Here is a 15391-nt window from a genome sequence, read left to right on the forward strand (position 1 = left end):
AAATGAGTTGCAAAAATTAAAAAAAAAAGTAATAGAAATAAGGGATGCAAATGAGGCCCCCGTTTGAATTGCTGTTTTTTGGGAATTTATTTTTTACTTTTTATGTAAATATTTTTTACATATTTTTTAATTATTTTTTCATTTCATATATATCATATTTCAAAAAAATATATTATAATAATATTTTTCTCATAAACTCCTAAAAAATTACAATCCAAACAAAATTGGAATTTTTTAAAGTTTAAACTTAAAAGGTCCTAAGTGAGATACCGTTAGAAACCAAGAACTGCGCCACGCTTAACTTTGACCTGTTATTGCCGTCGCCACCCTCAATTGATAATAATAAAAAATAAAATCACTCTCATAATGAAGACCCTTTTTCTCAGCCGAAGGGCTCTCAAAATATATCAATCTCTGCATTAGAGGGAAGGAATATCATTGCTTAAGAGATCCAACCCAGAGCATTCCAACGATCGAAAAGCTCATTTCTTGTGGGATACTTAAAATAAATTACTCCAACTCAATATCAATTCAAATTTTCCCTAGCATTAAACTTTTAAATTCTTTCTTATACTTATCTCTCAATAGACCTGAGGATGCTCACCTCGGCAGTGCCGTTCTGCCGAGGTGACCTCGTTTCGTCTCTCACACGAACGCAGTCATGTCCCGAGCATGACCCCTGAGCTCGGCCAGACGTCTGACCTCCTTCTTAGATGACCTCTGCACGTCTGACTTCAACCTCGACTGCACGCTGATGATGTCAACCCGCCTAACATCATCCAGGACCAGTGCTTTATCTGAAAAGTACTGATCCTCTTAATGGCTATTGCGCAAGGCTCCCCGTCACCCTGCCCAGACGGCTACAGTGACAGAGTCAGGCCACCTGACAGGGAACAGAGCCGTAATGGCAGGACATGGGTCCCACTAGCATGAGCCCTCCGTCCAGTCATCCACCCCAACTCTATAAATACCCCCCATGTACATCTCACAAGTAAGCATACTGTTCATTCACGTATACTATTGCTTTTCTCTCGTTCTCATACTAACTTGATCGTCGGAGTGATCCCAGGGGAGAAGCCCCGCCATCCATTTCGGACAAGCAAGCACGCTTCACTTCACCTGAGAAGGGATTGATTTAGGTCGGTCCAGTTGCCCACCAAAAAATCACCTCTTCAAGACCCTCTGTCATGGTGTTGAAAATAAACAATATTCATATAATATACGGTTTATGCAAAAGGAGGGAAAAAAGGGGGTAAAAAAAGGACCTCGTAGGGCTTGGTTTGAATAAGAGGGCAGCCCGAGCGCTTGGAGATTTCCTTCTTGTGTTAGAGGGCTTTCTTGGAGATTTCATCTCTGTTGAATTGCTCTTCATCTTTCCCTCCTCCATTTTTTTTTTCTTTTTTGCTCCTTCTTCTGTGTTGTACATGTTATAAACTAATTCGATTAGGGCAGACTAGTCACAGTAGAAAAAGACGCAGAAAAGCGCCCTCTCACTCGTTCAGCTGCACCAATCGTCGCCAACCTATTGTGGCCGTCTGTCTTTCTTTCCTCTTTCCTCCCTTCCCTCTCAAATTTCACCGCTACCGCCACAGCAACCACCACCGGTGCATATGATATGAAAGCCTCCTCGTCTTCTTCGCCCTTTTATTTTTCCTTCGTCTCCTGAATCTCTGCCACCCACTTGCTGTTTAGTGAAGAGTCTTCAAAGAAAGAATTTTGGGTTAAAGATTGATTTGTTATTTCTGTCTTTCTGTGCAATTTCTCATTAAATTTTTTTTTTCTAATTTGTATTTTGGGCTGAATAGCTAGGTGGGATACTTATCTTATTTTTGCATGTCTTCAGGTGCGGGAAGTTAGTGGGATACTAGCAAAAGATGCAGTCTTGTAGTGGAGCTGCTGTAGTTATGGGGTCACTTCAACAGCCCATTTGGATTAAGGGATCAGCTTTTCCCTGTAAAGGGTTTGGTATCAGTGGAAATCAGAATTATGTTAAACTAATTTCGGTTGGCGCATGTAGAGCATCTCAGCTGGGAGGCAGTTTGGTCACCGGGAGACCTCCATCTTCTGTTTCTGTTCCTGTGCCTGAAATTGGAGGTAATGGCTATGAGTCAACAGATTGCGATTATATTCCAATATGCAGCAGCAAGTCTAAACTTTTGAATTTCTGCCGTTTCTATAGTGAATAGGGTTCAATTTCAGTGAGTCTTTAGTTTTTTGTGAGTATTTGAATAAATGAGATTAGGGCTTAGTCAAATCAAAATACTATTTTGTAAATTAGGTAGTGGAAGCAGCTTTGAAGACTTCAATTTGAGTGAGTCTGATCCTGAAGTTCAGTCTATCATAGACAAGGAAAAGGAAAGGCAGTTTAAAAGCTTAGAGCTTATTGCCTCAGAGAATTTTACATCTCGAGCAGTAATGGAAGCTGTTGGTTCTTGCCTGACGAACAAATACTCTGAAGGATTGCCTGGTAAAAGGTTGGCTCTTGCATATTGGATGAAGCGTATTGATTTTGTGGTGTTACTTCTTGATAGTCCTTTTTCCCCTCTCTTGGTCCTTGTCTTTGTCTTTTAACTTTTAAATGTATCAGATACTATGGTGGAAATGAATACATTGATGAGCTGGAAACTCTTTGTCAACAAAGGGCTTTAGAAGCATTTCATTTAGATGGGAAAATATGGGGTGTAAATGTCCAGCCACTGTCCGGTTCCCCTGCTAATTTTGAGGTTTACACAGCCATTCTCAATCCTCATGACCGGATAATGGTAAGTTATATGCTGCCTACGTGCTGGTTGGGCTTTCAAAATAATTCCTGAAATATTAGTTTTAGATTCTTGTTGAAGTTCTTAATGGAGATTAATTGGTTCAGGGGCTGGATTTACCTCATGGAGGACACTTGTCCCATGGGTTCATGACTCCAAAAAGACGTGTATCAGGCACATCAATTTACTTTGAGTCTATGCCATATCGGCTTGATGAGTCCACAGGTGCATGATTATCTGTATTATGCTTCATTTTATTTTCTTCTTCTAAATACCAATGTTGATGTTAAAGTTTCTTTTCACTTTGATCAGGCCTTGTAAATTATGAGATGCTTGAGAAAACAGCTATTCTTTTTAGGCCAAAACTTATTATTGCTGGTGCAAGTGCATACCCTCGTGATTTTGATTATCCTCGCATGAGAAAGGTTCATTTCTAGCATTCTTGTTATATGTCCTTTGAGGAATCTGTATTTTTCTTTTTCTTTGTGTAGCATCTGGCGTATTCATTGCCTTTTGATAGAGTAATTGAATTCTGCATTGTTTGTGCTTCTGAAGATTGCAGATGCTGTTGGTGCTTTCCTCATGGCGGATATGGCACACATCAGTGGACTTGTAGCTGCTTCTGTGGTTGCCAATCCTTTTGAATACTGTGATATTGTAACAACAACAACACACAAGGTATATTATCTTTGATTGTGCAATTTTGTAGCATATACATTTATATGGTTTCAAAAATACCAACATAACAAAGAAACAATTATTTAGTTTAAATATGAGTTTTCGCTTTTCAAATATTGTTGGTTCTTTGTTTGAACAATCTTTGCTGGTGTCTTCCTAAGGCAACCATCTCACACAACTTCTGCCTTGATCCTATTCTTTGTGATGTTTTTAGTCTTTGAGAGGGCCCAGAGGGGGAATGATCTTCTTCAAGAAGGATCCTATCCTTGGTGTTGACTTAGAATCAGCCATCAATAATGCTGTCTTCCCAGGGTTACAGGTTGGTTGGGATCCTAACTTGTGCTCTCTTTTACTAGGATTTCCCTAGCACCAGGTTTGTTTAGTTTTTTGCTTTTGAAAGAAGTTAGTAACTTATAAAGAATGTTTGTTGACTTAGGGTGGTCCTCATAACCACACAATTGGGGGACTGGCTGTCTGCTTGAAGCATGCTCAATCACCAGAGTTTAAGAATTATCAGAACAAGGTCCTGCATTCTCTGTCTGTGAATTAATGTACTTGTCCCTGTTCTGACTTTGAAGTGTTCTTTTATAGGTTGTTTCAAATTGCAAAGCTCTTGCAGAACGTTTGTTTGAGTTGGGTTATAATTTGGTCTCTGGAGGAAGTGACAACCACTTGGTTCTTGTGGATCTCAGGCCATTGGTGAGTTTCTTCCTTGTATATAGTCTTCATGGTTTCTCAATCCTTATTAGAAATAGCACTCTACTTCTCTGCAGCTATCCTATGAACTAGCGGAAAAATGTGCTAAACGAAATATTTGGGAGCAGTTATTTTCCAAAATCAATGATGTCCATGGATCTACCTTAGTACGATGTAGCATATGAGTGCGATCCATTGAATAGATTATCTTCGTAGTTCTTGGATCAATTCAAGCTCTATGTCGCTCATGGATTGGTTGCTGTCTTACATTGTAGGGCATTGATGGTGCTAGAGTGGAGAAAATCCTTGATATGGCATCTATCACTTTAAATAAGAATTCAGTACCTGGTCAGTATTCAAAATTATCCTTCTCTAATTTGAACGTTCTCACCCTTTTCTTTTTTCTATCCTCAAATTCACATTGCTGCTTTTGAGAGTCTAGGGGATAAAAGTGCTTTAGTGCCTGGTGGTATTCGTATTGGCACTCCTGCAATGACTACCAGAGGTTTTACAGAGAAGGAATTTGTATCAGTTGCAGACTTCATTCATGAGGGTGTGCAAATTACTCTGGAAGCAAAACAGGCTTCTCCAGGTTCTAAGCTTCAAGATTTCATGAAATTCGTTACATCCAAAGATTTCCCTTTGGCGCATCGAATATCAGATTTAAGAGGGAGAGTTGAAGCTCTCACAACCAAGTTCCCACTCCCTGGTTTATGAGCTAATGAAACTTCAGAATTACATTTTGGTAAGACCACTAGAATTGAAATTAGTCATGGAACTTTGATAATATGGGTGCATGCATGTCAGCAATTTAGGAATATTGAGTGTGGAAATTGTCACAGAATTGATTTATATTCTTTGGCAACCAATAGCTACTCGAGAGATTCTGATGTGGTCTTCTCCTCTACATTTCGACTGCCTGTATCAATGTTCACAGTGCCAAAAATATGCTAGTAATTTTCCCTTATGCTGAGGGGCTACCAAATGGGGGTCAAGAGTTGATCCTTTTCAGTCGTCTTCCGTATATCAAAATTTGTTGAGAAAATCATCACATTAACTTTTTTTTTTCTTTTTAAAATCATCACGTAACTTGTTGAGTCGATAACATAAATGTTCTGTGATGATTATATCAAACTTATCGAGACTTGATATAATTATTTGACTCGATAACGTAATGTTCTATTGAATCTTCACGGAAGAGGTAAAAAATTATATCACTTGGAGGTCAAAAGATGATATCACTTGGAATATATCTGACAATTGGGCGGATTGATTTTGAATTGGGTTATCTTGAGTTATCTTAAATTCATGATTCAAATATGCTAACATATTAATTGATACATTTTTTATTGGTTAATTTTCTCACATATATTTTAACACAGATTTTTTTAACACATAAACATATTTTCATATGCATAAATATATTTTCACACACTAGTATGCTTTGACACACATGCTCACTTCTTAACTTGCTTGGAAACACATCATAAATAGAATAATATTTTATATTGATTGTATTGTGAATTTTAGATAATAAATTATACATTTAAATAGATTAGCTAAAAAATTTGTTTACGTTATACTTTTCTATACTATTAATTGATTGAAACTTATTTTTGTCACAATTTATTTAACACTTTCACTATTCATATTTGCTTTATTGTAAATTGTAATATTCGACGTATTTAAATTATTGAATGCTAGATTATACTCTGCTTGAAAATGTAGTTAAGAGACATAATTTTTTGTATTATAATATTGATGATGAATTATTACCAATGAAATAAAACAAGTTAGAGAAAAGTAAAAGAATGTGATTAGAATAAATTTAAAACTCTATTTTATGTACACAAAATATTAAGAAATAGAAGCCAGTAACAACATAAGGACAACAACTAAAAAACAAAAAAAAAAAAGAAAAAAAGGGCAGGAAAACAACATATTCTTAAAAGGCATAATAAATTATTATAGAAGTTGAGCAAGTTTAACAAATAAGCATGAGTTTTTTTTTCAAATTTCTTTTTTCTTTTAAATAAAAATTTAAATAATTGATTGAAAACATATATATGAGAATTGTGAATATAAATTGATCAATAAATTGTTAACATATGCCCAAATGCAAGTGATTGGGTATATGTGCATTGAATCTTGTATTTGTTGTTTTGAATTATGTTTAAACAGATTGGGTATTGGGTACCCAAATAAAAAATTTAACTCGCCTATTGAATAAGTTGGGTTGTTCTTATCCAACCCAACAAAATTCATAACTTAATTGACCTATCCCATTTTTTAAAATTAATGGGCGGGTAGGGTGGATTGTTGGATTTTGATTTTCTTTGTTAGTTCTAACTTCAAGTTTCTCTTGAATCTCTTCCCCCCCAACACCCCCTCCCTCCTCCCCCGACAAAAAGGGAATAAAACCTTGTTGTTCAAAGAATACAAACTAATGAACTATAGCTAGAAAGAAGATGAATTTTATTGGCACATTGGATCAACTAAGATAGAGTGGTGAAAATCGGCAGCACTAGTGGGGGTTGCTACTGAAGGCCCTTTTCCTATATTAGTATGAGAGGAGAAAAAACAGTCTTGTAAAAGAGCCAGGGATGAGATTGGTGAAATTTTTGGATAAAATATACTTTATATGTTGGGATCCAAGCACGGAATACACGACTATTGAAATATTAAGTACACAATAATTTAATGATAAACGAATCACAAACATGAAAGATAAATGATACATAAGATTTAACGTGATTTGATTATATCATTGAATCTACGTTCACAGAGAGAAATCTGTTTTTTATTATGAGAGAAAAAATCTTGTACAAGAATACAACTTTGAATCCAAGTTCAAACTTTTATATACCATCTCTCATCTCGTCTCTCAAGAATCTTCTCTTACCCCATGTATAAGGTTATATGTCGCCTTTGTGTGCTTCTTTGTAGTATGCCAATCCCTATCTATTTATAAGTTACATTACTTGGCCAATACCCAAGTAATAACAAGAAATAATTGCTAATTTCTAAATTGGTTTAGAATAGAAAATAACTCCTAATTGCTAAACCCATACAAATAGGAAATTCCTTGGTTACTATTTCAAGCAACTAAAACCAATTAAGAACTAGTTACTTGCACACAAAACAAGAAATCTGTCTAAAAAAAATTAAACAATTTCCTAACAAATCTCCACCTTAGCTATTATTTCTTTTAGCGACCATTTACCTTTAACTATCAAATAATATGGTATCAAACTACATATTCGAATCAATACAGTCCTGACTCTCAATTAATTCAATTGGTAAATGAACCTATGTAGTTACTCCGAGTCTAACTTCCTGTTGACTCGCGAGAATGTGCCTTAATTCAGGATCTCCCTTCGTAGGATTTCTTCTCACCACCATTTGTAACTTGGGATCCTATTTAGTTAGCTCTATTTCCAACCATTAAGGCAATCAGGTGGTAAAATTACCATAATTCTTCCCATACTCAAGACTGTCTCGCCATATGTGATTTTAAAGACTCTACCTACAACGAAAAACTCGTAACTATTAGAGCTTTCTGGCACTTGAAAATTAGATCTCTTTGTTTCTTTAGCACACATGCCACATCATCTAAAGAATATAATTTGAATCTAAAAATCATCCGAGATTAAGTATCAATTGTTGAAATTGTGAGAAAGTTTCCATCAATTCACGTCCAAACTTAATATTGGACTCCACCTTTTTCTTGACTCTTGAATCACATGCCTAGATTCACATTGTTAAGTGTTTTCATGCTTTCCAACTTTCCATCCTTCACCATCAATACTTTTTGTCAAACTTTTGAAACAAGGATATCACTCATTAAATTAATCAATTGATAACATCCACCAACTAACTTGATCTTAATAATCAATCAGGATCCAACTACGAACCCTGCTCTGATACCAGTTTGTTGGGATCCAAACGCGGAATACACGACTATTGAGATATCAAGTACACAACAATTTAATGATATACGAGCCACAAGCATGAAAAATAAATGACATGCAAGAGTTAACGTGGTTCGATTCGATCATCAAGTCTACGTCAACGTCCACGAAGAGAAATCCATTCTTTATTATGAGAGGAAAAACCCTATACTAAAATACAATTTAAACCCAAGTCCAAACTCTTGTATATTATCTCTCATCTCTCAAGAATCCTATTTCACCCTATGTATAAGGCAATATGTCACCCTTGTATGCTTTTTTGTAGTACGCCAACCCACTTATTTTTAAGTTACATTATTTGGCAAATATTCAAGTAATAACATGAAATAATTGTTAATTTCGAAACTGGTTTAAACTAGGAAATAACTCCTATTTTTTAAATCTATAAAAATAGGAAATTCTTTGGTTACTATTTCAAGTAATTAAAATCAATTAGAAAACTAATTACTTGTACACAAAACAAGAAACCTGTCTAAAAGAAATTAAGTCAACTTCCTAACATTATTCCTCTGTAATTTAGTGATTTTTCATATAACTTCCCTTAGTTTCAAAAACTAACCTTCTCACAGTTTGGACTGAAGTGTCAATGTGACGGAAATAATTCTCTGTAATGGAACTCAAGGAAATGCTGAGAATGTCCTTATTTAAAAACTAAAATGATTGAAATGATCAAAATATATAAATTTAATATGCGTAAATGTGACGGAAATAATTCTCTGTAACGGAACTCAAGGAAATGCTGAGAATGTCCTTACTTAAAAACTAAAATGATTAAAATGACCAAAATATATAAATTTAATATGTGTTGGCACATTAAATTAAAGCTCAAAATTAGAAATTTTCATATTATTATTTAACAGTATTTTAGCCAAGTTAAGGTTTTAGCAATTATATTTGAGTCAAGTTATGATAGTTTTATTATTTAGAAATTAGTATTTTATTATGAAGGTTCTTATAATTGTAAAATGTATTTATCAAATCATCTAGTCTACAAATAGGAAATCTTATTATTGTATCTGTTGAGAAGAGTGAAATTTGATAGACTTATACTTATGGTGTGTAGTTAATATATTATTGTTGGTATTAATTCCTCTTCTCCTACACATATTCTTATGTGTGTAAATTGCCTCCCCATTATATTGATTTTATGAAATTTATAACCTATAACTTTTTGATGGAATTTTTTAGTTCTACATCTAGTATCCGAGCTCTAGGTTTAAGAAATTGATCTTGGGGTGACTGTGAATATTGAAGAATCTTCTCGGTTACAAGATTAGTTGTGCTTGTTTTTTGCTATCATAATTAGAGTATAAGAATTACTAAGGATGGCAACAGGGCGGGTTGCCCGCCCCCCGCCCAGTTGCCTACAAATTCACCGCGCCCCCGCCTCGTCCCCAGTCTCCCGTTCCCCCTGCCTTGTCCCCGCCCCACCCCGCTTCTCCCGCGGGTGCCCCCGCGAGACTAATAAAAATTTGTTATATAATTTTATTATAATTAAATTTTAGCAAATAATCAAGTACTAAAATATCAACACATCACCAAATTATTATTCATTGTAATTTCACAATTGAAAGTTATAAAAAAAATCAAACAAAAGTTATTTGAATACAATCCAACTTGATGAAATAAATACAACTAAAGTAGTCAAGTTTTCACTTTTAGCACAAATACAATCACTATTTTATTATTGTGCTTATGTTTTTTGTTTGAGAAAAAAATGTTATTGTATTAAGTGTAATTAGGGATTTAGTACAAATGTATTAGTAAATTTAGTATAATCAATTAATAATTTGTATTAGTACACATATATAATTATTAGTATAATTGATAATATCAATTATATTACATATACTAATATACATTATATAATACATATAACTAATAATATCATTATCATAAGTTTGTAACTAATTAAATTATATATTATATATATAAATATATACATATATATATTTTATATCTTATTTTTTTAAAGCGGGTCGCGGGGCGGGGGATGTACCCCCGCCTCATTTCTAAGTTGGGGGGAAAAAATCCCCCTCGCCCCATTAGCCTCCCACGGGGCAGGTGCCCCCATTGTCATCCTTAAGAATTACTATTGTGAAGAAGTAAGTTAATTGACTAAGATCACAAAGTTGGTCATGGAGTATCCAATTGGTGAATATTGGATCATAAGATTGATCTAGAAGAATTGTCAAATTAATTGTGATTGTGAAGACAGAAATTAGAGAAGAATCTTGTCAATGAAATTGTGATTATGAAAATCACAAAGTGAGTTGTTAATAAATTGACACCAAATTGCATGACAAAAACAGTCTATCCAGGTGCGTGGATTATTGCAATGATAAAAGTGTTTGAAGATGAATAACTAGTACAAAGTAATATTGATATAATTTGCAAAGGAAATTATTGTTTGTGGTGGTAGTAAGCTGAATCCAATAAAAGACTTGATTTAAGGGAGGCAAAGTTGACATATTAAATCAAGGTTCAAAAATAAAAATTTTCATATTATTATATATCAGTATTTTAGTCAAGGTTTTAGCACTTAGATTTGAGTTAAGTTATGACAGTTTTATTATTTATGAATTAGTATTCTATTAGGAAGTTTCTTATAATTGTAAAACTTGTTTATTAAGTCATCTAGTTTATAAATAGAGAGTCTTATTATTGTATCAGTTAAGAAGAGTGAAATTTGATAGACTTGTTCTTATGGTGCGTGGTTAATATATTATTGTTGGTATTTATTCCTCTCCTCATACACATATTCTTATGTGTTTCATAATGATTTTATGACATTTATCTCCTATGAATTTTTGATGAAATTTTTTAGTTCTACAATATGCATGACACTTTAATCCCTTATAGTTTTATGTTTTACTACATAACCTCCTTATTGTTATTGTTTTACCACATAATTTCTTATGATTTTCAAAATATATACATAACCTCCTTTTGGTTAATTAATAATTTTCAACTTTACAAAGGGATACTTTTGACATTTTTAGTTGACTCCATTACAGAATGCAAATTCCGTGTTTTGGACACTTCAATCTAAACTATGAGAGGGTTATATAGAGCTTTTGAAACTACGAGAGGGTTATATGAAAAATTACTAAACCATAGGGGGATAAAATGTATTTTACTCGAAATTTTTACTTCGCAGAAGAAGAAGCATAGCAAGCATCCCAATAATCAAGATATACAAGCCAAAAAGCATGCAAAAAAAAGTGATGGAGATGATGAGATACTGAAAAAGAGTAATAGTAAGCATTGTTTTAAAAATCGGATTAGATTGGCCGGTTTGACTAATAGGACTGCGAAACATTCATAACTCCGGTCTGGTTCATACTTTGGATTGACTGAACTTAGAAACTAGTAAGAACTTTTCAAACCATCTGAATCGAATTGAATCGTTTAACTGGCGGATTTTTTTTATTTTGTCTATTAAATTGAAAAAAATAAAAAAGAATAGGTTTTCTTCAAATTTAAAAACTAATTATTAAATGCCACATCCACTCACTTTCTTCTCATTTTTTTGCCTTTTATCAATTTTTCATGTCTATTTTCTATTTTCCTAACTTCCTCCAAACTCCAAATTTCTTTTTTTTTTTTTAAGTTACAATCTCTAAATCCCAAAAATGTGAATTAAAATTTAAATTTACAATATCTAATTCCCATAGATGTGAATTTCGTATAATTTCAGAATATTGTGATATTTTTGGGTTAGATTTATGGGTTAGATTTAAGATCATTTTTTTGGTAGATACAATTGAGATTGAGATGAAATTATTTGTTTCAACTTATAATTTAAAAAATTTATTTATGAAAATCCAAGTTCTTTCTAAAAACCCTAACTCTTTAAGGGTTAGCTACAGCCCACATGGCGGCCTCTTGGCCGCCGCTATCCTTGGAGGCCGTCATCAGGCCGCCGGGGAAGACATTTGCCGATGTTGTTGTAGGGGAGCCGTCGACATCCAATATCCTAGACCTGGGATCGCTTGGCATCCATAGAGGAGAGCCAGCTTTGGTGCTCTAAAAGCAGGAGATGATAGCGCTTGCGGAGCCATATAAGAATGCTCTCATCGGGAAGTTCGCCTACAACAGACCAACCATGGAAACTATACGGAGGTTTTTTGTCGCACTGGGATTGAAGGGCTCTTGTTCGATAGGTCTATTGGACGCTAAGCATGTCCTCCTACGCCCTACTACTGAGGAGGATTACACCAGAATTTTTTTTCGCCACACGTGGTTTATTCAGGGATCGCCGATGACGGTGTCGAAATGGACATTGAATTTCAATGTCAATCAAGAATCCTCCATTGTTCCGATATGGGTAATGTTGCCGGGGTTGCCTCTACCTTTTTTTGACAAGAAATATTTATTCAAGCTGGGCTCGTTGATTGGACGACCACTGCAAGTGGATTCAGCAACCTTGAACTTGAAGTAGCCTTCGGTAGCGCGGCTCCTTGTGGAAGTGGTTGTTGCAAGGAGCCCTGCTCCTCGCATTTGGATAGGGGATGACGACAGTGGTCACTGGCAGAGGGTGGAGTACGAAGAATGGCCAAATTTTTGCAGCTTCTGTGAGAAGGTGAGGCACTTGGAGAATGGGTGTTATAGGAAACATCCATCCCTTAAACCTGTTCAACAGAATGTTGAGGGGGAAAAGCGGGCTTCTCAGGTTTATAAACCCAAACTCCTGATGGGCAGAGGAAAAGAAGTTGTAGCGGAGTATATAGGGTTATCACAAGACACACCAATGGCAACGATGATTCACCAGGATGCTTTAGCAACGTACATTGGGAAGGGCTTTCACTCCTCGCCGACAGCTTCAGCAGACGCAGCTATAGGCCTAACGGATGCGTCTCCACAACATGGGCGTGAGGATAGCAGGCTCCCTCTTGCGGCACCAGCTATTGCAGTCGCGGACACCACAAAGCCCACAGCTAATTGGAACTACCTGGACGTCGTCGAGAATGGAGAGCTCTCGTCATTTCCGGAAGGCACCGTTGCAGACCTAGGGGGCGAGTTGCGGAAATTGACGTGGGCTGAAAAGCCTCCAGCACCTATGGTTGTTCCTTCAAGGACCGGCTCAGCCTCTAGGAGGGAGGGAGAAGAGAATAATTGCACCACAGAGTCTACCCAGGACACGCAGGAGGTGGCTCCGGAACCAGTCACAACGTCCAACAGATTTGCGACTTTGGAGTTACTGGATATGGAGGCGCTGGATACGGCGTGACCTCTGGGTCGTTGTTGCTCTGTAGCTGGTCGTTCTCTCTCTTCGCCGCCGCAAGCTCTGCATGGACTCCGGAGGAAGTCATTAGAAGGACCCCAGGGAGGTGGCATCCCCCTCCAAGAGCTCAAAGCATTCCAGCAGGCCGTGAACCAACAGTTGCAACGGACCCTGCTGATTGAGGATCAATTGCCGCCTGGAGCGGTGATTGATTCCAAGGATGTGGAGCTCCTTAATGCTCTCTCTAAAAAGCCAGGTAGCCCTCTTAATTACAACAAACGATTGCAACACTTTCTGTCTCAAGCTAGAGCCTCCCTATGTACTGATGATTAGGCCGCTTAATTTGCTAGTGTGGAACATACGGGAGGCGTCTAGGCAAGACTCTCAGCGTCTTCTCCGTAGGTTATGCCAACAAAATCAGATTCGTGTGGCAGTATTGTTGGAACCAATGACGGGACAGGAGCACTTACAAACTATTTGCCGATTCCTGCATTACATGCGAGCTCAATCATTTTTGGAGAGAAAGATCTGGGTTTTCTGGAATGAGGACCTGCCCATTAGTTTTTGGGAAATTGGGGACCAGCTAGTCCATATGTCATGGGAATGGGACAACTTCCTCCTTTCTTTTTCGGCGGTATATGCGAAGTGTATGATGGTCGGTAGACGGGTGTTGTAGGAGGAGATGCAGGAAGTTAGTAATGAAATGTTGGGGCCTTGGATGGCGGCAGGTGACTTCAATGTCATCTCCAAGGCTAGTGAACGGTCTGGGGGGGCTTCTCCAAATGTCCGCAACATGGAGGAGTTTAATGACACATTGTTTAGCTGTGGATTGGTGGACGTTGACTTCGATGGTTCGCCTTTTACTTGGACGAATAGGACGATGTGACAACGCTTGACAGGGCACTGGTCAATGAAGCTTGGTCGAATATGTTCGAAGTAACTAAAGTGTCTCACCTGGTCCGGGGAAGATCAGACCATGTCCCACTCCTGATCAGGTGCGGGCAAACGCCAAGGCATGGTTCGGCATTCTGCTTTCTCAATATTTGGGGCAAGCACCCGACCTTTTTGGAAGCGGTACAAGAAGCGTGGCGAGAACCAGTACAACTAGGGGGAATGCATGGATTTTTCAGGAGGCTGGCCAATACCAAAGCAAAACTTCGGCAATGGAATGCTCAATGTTTTGGTAACATCTCACACGCGGTGCAGTGGACCGAGGAGAGGTTGCGGCAATGCGAGTTCGAGTTTCAACTGCGATGCGATGAAGTTTCGAGGACCGAGCTCGGGGAAGCTAGGACGGCATTTACATGGGCCTTGGCTGTAGAAGGTGAGTTATGGAGATTGAAGTCGGCTATAAAGTGGATTCAGGTGGGGGATGCCAATACTCATTTTTTCCATTCAATGGTCAAGCAGAAGCGAAGTGTTAATTTTATCTCCCGTATCAAAGGGGAGAGGGGTCAGTGGATTGAAGATGAGTTGGGAATTAAGGATTCAGTTGCCCAGTTTTGCTCCAAACTCTTTTCTTCAGAGCGGGAGGGTAGGACGGCCCCGATTCTAGACTTCTCAGTACTTGGGGTGACTCTGGCAAAGAATGAGATGATGGAGAAATTGCCGACGCTGGAGGAATTAAGAGAAGTCATTTTTGCTCTTTCACCTGAGAGCGCTCTGGGGCCGGATGGCTTTGGGGTCGGTTTCTACCAACAGTGTTGGGAGATTATTAGCAGGGATCTGCTGCAGGCTGTGCACGATTTTTTTAAAGGGGGTGTATTACCAAAGTGCTTCTCCAGCACTCTCATAGTTCTTATTCTGAAGGTCCCTGGGGCGTCCCAATGGCAGGAATTCCGTCCCATTAGTCTCTGTAATACGAGCTCAAAGATTATCTCCAAAATTCTGGCCAACGGCATAAATCGACTGCTGCCTAGGTTGATATCGCCTTGGCAGACGGGTTTTGTGCCAGGAACGGGTATTGTGGATAATATTTTGCTAGCCCAAGAAATGGTGTTGGAGCTCGATAGGAAATTAACCTCCCCGAACTTGATACTCAACTTGGATATGGAGAAGGC

At 37.3% G+C, this 15391-nt stretch overlaps 1 protein-coding gene across 1 annotated transcript; it reads left to right on the forward strand.

The window, feature by feature from the left end:
* The first annotated feature begins 1409 nt into the window (after nt 1–1409).
* On the forward strand, nt 1410–5150 carry LOC113774516 (serine hydroxymethyltransferase 3, chloroplastic). Its single transcript, XM_027319045.1, has 12 exons — nt 1410–1720; nt 1844–2094; nt 2279–2474; nt 2588–2762; nt 2867–2984; nt 3072–3184; nt 3315–3437; nt 3652–3756; nt 3874–3960; nt 4029–4136; nt 4409–4481; nt 4576–5150. The coding sequence occupies exons 2-12, from the start codon at nt 1875–1877 to the stop codon at nt 4848–4850; spliced, it is 1593 nt and encodes a 530-aa protein (XP_027174846.1). The 5' UTR covers nt 1410–1720; nt 1844–1874; the 3' UTR covers nt 4851–5150.
* The last annotated feature ends 10241 nt before the right edge of the window (nt 5151–15391 follow it).

This window comes from Coffea eugenioides, chromosome 6 (assembly GCF_003713205.1).
Source record: "Coffea eugenioides isolate CCC68of chromosome 6, Ceug_1.0, whole genome shotgun sequence".
Lineage (NCBI taxonomy): Eukaryota > Viridiplantae > Streptophyta > Magnoliopsida > Gentianales > Rubiaceae > Coffea > Coffea eugenioides.